Below are 5,000 nucleotides of genomic sequence, written 5' to 3' on the forward strand. Positions count from 1 at the left end.
TATTATTATTATTGTAGTTGTTGTAGAGAGAGAGAGAGAGAGAGAGAGAGAGAGAGAGAGAGAGAGAGAGTGTATAAGTATGTATGTATGTTTGTTTGTTTTTGTTTGCACCCAACACCACAGAACCAAAAACCAACAAACAAACAAACAAACAAATTATACAAAATACAAGAGCGAAAAAAAAATATGTAAGAAAAAAAAGAAAGAAAACGAGAAACACACACACACATACACATACACACACACACAAACAAACAAACAAACGTAACATTTCAGAACCAGCCAATCACAAACAATGAATGAAGTACCGCCACGTTTTCTGCGCTCACACCTCCGTTTTCTCTTGGTGACGCTTTGGAATTTTCAGGAGAGACTATGACAAATTAAGAAACTCTACTGACACGAAAGATTTCAAAATTTTTAGCATGTTTCCTCACGGTGCAACGAACGAACGGTGGAGAGGAAAATGACGACGAAGAAAAGAGGAATGAAAGAAGGAAATAGAGCCGTAAATAAAACAATAACAAGGAAAATAAGAAGAACAATAAGAGAGAAAACTTTTTAACAACTTCGCGAAACTCCCTTTGAATAAATAATAACAAAGAGAGGAGGAAAAAGAAGAAGAAGAAGAGGAATAAGAGAGATACATAGATATAAATAAGAAAGGTAAATAAAAGAGGAAGATTAGATAAAGAGATAAGGACACGTGAGAAAATAATAATAAAAGAGGAGAAGGAAGGAAAGAAAGATTAGAATAAAAGTAGAATATATAGAGAAAGAGAGATTAGAAGAATTAACTTGGAATAAATAAAGGTAAAGAAGGAAAGAGAGAAGGAATTGAAGAAATGAGGTAAAGAGAGAAATTAGAAGAAGAGATAAAGGAATAAATTAAAAATACAAAGAAAGAAAAGAGAGAATAGGAGAAGAATAAAAAGAAAAAGAGAGATAATCAAAGAGAAAGAGAAAGAGAGAAAGAAAAATTAGACGAACAGATTAAGAATAAGAAAGAGAAAGAAGGAAAGAAGAGGAAATGAAGGATTAGAATAAGAGATAAGCAGTAACTAAAGATAAAAAAAGGGAAATAGAAAGAAAAAAAAGGAATTGAAGAAACTGAAGAAAAATAATAAATAAACAGAAAGAAAAAAGAAAATAAGACAAAAATAGAAAAAAAATAGAGAAATAGGAAGAAATTGATGAAAAGCTGGAAACAAGAAAATATGATAAAGAAGAATAAGGGAAAAAAAAGGAAATAAACACGGAAATCTTAATAATATGCAAAAATAAAGTTAATGAAAAGAGAATCAGGAATATTACGTTTTCTTACCATTAATTAATAGAAACAAAGAAAACGGGAAGAGGAAAATAAAAAAAATATTTATATGTTATACCTCAAAAAGAAGGTCAACTTAAAATAAAAAACGAAAATAGAAAGAAAAATTATAAGTAAACAAGGAGGAATAAAATAAGATAAAATAAACTTGTAAAAATTAATAAAAAATAAAATATATTACGTTTAAAATAAGAGAAACTTAATAGAAAACGAGAAGAGGAAGAAAAAGTAAAAGAAAACGGGCTTAGGAAGAGAAAAATTAAAGAAAAGAGAAAGGGAAGAGGAAAAATAATAAGAACTTGAACAAAAAAGAAGAAGAAGAAGAAGAAGACTGGAAAAAATAAAGAAATAAAAATATATATACAAAAAATAAATTGAAAAAAGTCAAACAAGTACATTAATTAATAAAGAAAAATAATAAAAACTTAAGAAATAAAGAAAAAATAAGGAAAAAAATAACAAAGAAACAGATAAACAAAAAAAAAATAAATAAATAAATAAACGAAAAAAAAGAAAACGAAGGAAGAGATGAAATATTACGAAAAACATAGAAAAGAAATCAATTAAAACACTAGAAGGAGAAATAAATAGACAAAATATAATAAAAGCATAATAAAAAAAGAAATAAAAATAAAACAGCAAAACATTACAAGAAATTAAAGCAAAAAGAAAGAAATAAACAAATAAACAAAAACAACAAGCCTCATCTTGCGGAACCTCACCTGAAAAGAAAGAAAGAAAGAGAAAACACAAAATACTTCCTCTTACGAATCTATTCCTTTATAAAAAACGACAACAACAACAACAAAAGCCTCTCCTTGCAGAACCCCACACACCAAGAAGAGATAAACACTAATATTTACACTTCCAAGCCTATTGATTTATCAAAACAAATAGAAAACAACAAAAGCCTCTCCTTGCAGAACCCCACACACCAAGAAGAGATAAAAGAAGAGATAAACACAAATATTTATACTTCCAAGCCTATTAATTTATCAAAACAAACAGAGGGTAACAAAAGCCTTACCTTGCAGAACCCCACACACCAAGAAGAGATAAAAGAAGAGATAAACACAAATATTTATACTTCCAAGCCTATTAATTTATCAAAAGAAACAGAAGATAACAAAAACCTTACCTTGCAGAACCCTACACATCAAGAAGAGATAAAAGAAGAGATAAACACAAATATTTACACTTCCAAGCCCATTAATTTATCAAAACAGAGGGTAACAAAAGCCTTACCTTGCAGAACCCCACCTTATGAAGAGAGATTAAGAAGATATTTGCACTTAAAAGCCTATTACTTTATCAAAACAAACAGAGGGTAACAAAAGCCTTACCCTACGGAACCTCAGCTGACAAGAGAGATAAAGAAAGAGAAAAAATAACCAATATTTACACTTGCAAGCCAATTACTTCATAAAATAAATAAATAAATAAACAAGAGAACAAAAGCCTAAACTTACGGAACCTCACACAAGAGAGAGGGAGAGAGAAAAAAGAAGGACCCCAATATATACCCTTGCGAATCTCACTCTTCCTCTCAGCCTGCTATGTTAGGGTGCTGTCAGTCCCTAGGGCGTGTCTCAGCTATGGATAAGCCTCATCCCTTGACCATCCAGCCCTGCCATGACCTCAAAGACACGACCATTGAGCCTTTAGACAACAAGGAACGCGAGGACCTGGAGAGGAAAACAGCAGAGGATGATGAGGAAAAAAATGACTCTGTGAAGGATTCCGTGAGTTCTGAGGTTCTTGAGGCGCCCCAGTCCTTATCTATTGATGGTGATGATGTCTCGTATAGTGAAGATAATAGTCTGGATAATAACACCTTTAATATCATCAACACGGAGGATTCACAGAGCCAGGAAGTGAGCGACATAACGAATGACGAGTCCCCGATGCACATCAACGAGAACGGGGACCTGAGTGGCGCCAAAGAAAATGTGAGTTTTAAAAGGGAGACTGATGAGGATTCCGATGAGGAGTTGTCTTGCCTGGAGGAGGAGGAGGAGGAGGACCTGGAGGAAGAGGAGGAGGTGGAGGATGAAGAGAGTGACGAAAGTGGTGACAGTGATAAAAACTCGACAAATAGTGATGGGGGAGATGAGAGTGATGATGAAAGGGAGTTTGATAATGAGTCTTTAGGGGACGAAAAGAACTCTGACAGTGCCATATGCGTGACGGACACAGTGCCCCCTCTAGACCTCCCGGAGCCGCCCAAGGACATCCCGCAGAGTGCCAAACAGAAAACGGAGAACGCCAAGCCAGCCTCCCCACAGAAAATGAGACGGGGGTTAAGATCTCTGGGGAAAAAAGAGAGTAGAGAGTTTACTATTGAAATTTATGAATGTAGACGAAAACCAGTTGACATTCCTGTTAAGAAAAACACTGATACATCCCCTGGGAGTGACACGCGAAGCCCCAACAACCCAGTGGCGAGTCAGCGAACTGGGGACTGTACTGGGCTACCTGGTTCAAGCCTAGTCAGCCCTGGTTCCACTCTCACTACCCCAGACTCGGCAGATAACACTCTTATCGTCTCTCTCGACATCAGTAACGCTACGATAAGGGAAGAGACAGATGAGAGTGATAGGTATTCGCCGCTTAAGACGCCCAGTGATGGAGGACTAACCCCCGGATGCAAGTCAGGTACAGTATTACTTGGTTGCTCTGGTTTACTTGAGTTTGTCTTCAAAGTGACGTGAGGAAGGTACGTTTTCTTTGGTTTGAAGTGCGTGGCTGGTGGAAGGTATTGTTTTTCTTGTTTTTTTGTTGTTGTTTTTTTCGGTTGAGTTGGTTGTAAATACGTAAAATTAGCTCATTTTGACTTTGAAATGCTTATGGATTAAAATTTGTCTTAGATTTGTTGCATTTATCGCTAGAATTGATAAGGGATAATGCCCGTTTTCTGTTGACTAAGCTTGAGAACACTCGTGGGGATAAAATTAATGTTTTATTGTATGTTACGCTTGAATTAATCAGTAATACAAAAATATACATTCTCTTTTGGCTTTCGAAAATTTACGAGGTGAAAATTTAAGTTGATTTTTAATAAGATTTTGACAAACAGACGAAGAAATTAATAACTAAAGGAACGAGACCAGAGAGAGAGAGAGAGAGAGAGAGAGAGAGAGAGAGAGAGAGAGAGAGAGAGAGAGAGAGAGAGGAATGCCCTGTGTTTGGTCATGCGGTGTAATGCTTTGTGAATAGCAAGTTGTGTGTGTGTGTGTGTGTGTGTGTGTGTGTGTGTGTGTGTGTGTGTGTGTGTGTGTGCAGATGAGTGGATCCAACGATCTTCTTCTTCTTCTTCTTCTTCTTCTTCTTCTTCTTCTTCTTCTTCTTCTTCTTCTTCTTCTTCTAATATTACTACTACTACTGTTCTTATAATTATTCTAGTAGTAGTAGTAGTAGTAGTAGTAGTAGTAGTAGTAGTGGTGGTGGTGGTGGTGGTGGTGGTGTTATGAAAATTATGAAAGAAACACGATTTGTCATTCAGGAGAGAGAGAGAGAGAGAGAGAGAGAGAGAGAGAGAGAGAGAGAGAGAGAGAGAGGGGGGGAGCGGTTACCTTTACATGCAAATAAGATTAAACATTTTCAAAAACAGCAACAACAACAACAACAACAACTACTACTACTACTGATACTACTACTACTACTACTACTA

The 5,000-nt window shown here is 35.4% G+C and overlaps 1 protein-coding gene across 12 annotated transcripts in view; it reads left to right on the forward strand.

The window, feature by feature from the left end:
• LOC135095714 (serine-rich adhesin for platelets-like) overlaps window positions 1-5,000 on the forward strand; it is a 48,441-nt gene that overhangs the window by 14,623 nt on the left and 28,818 nt on the right. For 2 of the 12 annotated variants that reach the window (XM_063996730.1, XM_063996731.1), the window contains exon 2: window positions 368-3,985. The exons of the other annotated variants lie outside the window; for them this stretch is intronic. In XM_063996730.1, coding sequence (XP_063852800.1) covers window positions 2,887-3,985 — 1,099 coding nt within the window. In that variant the 5' untranslated portion in view covers window positions 368-2,886. The remainder of the gene's footprint in view (window positions 1-367; window positions 3,986-5,000) is intronic. 12 annotated transcript variants of the gene reach the window in all.

Source organism: Scylla paramamosain, unplaced genomic scaffold, assembly GCF_035594125.1.
Source record: "Scylla paramamosain isolate STU-SP2022 unplaced genomic scaffold, ASM3559412v1 Contig1, whole genome shotgun sequence".
In the NCBI taxonomy this organism is placed as follows: Eukaryota; Metazoa; Arthropoda; class Malacostraca; order Decapoda; family Portunidae; genus Scylla; species Scylla paramamosain.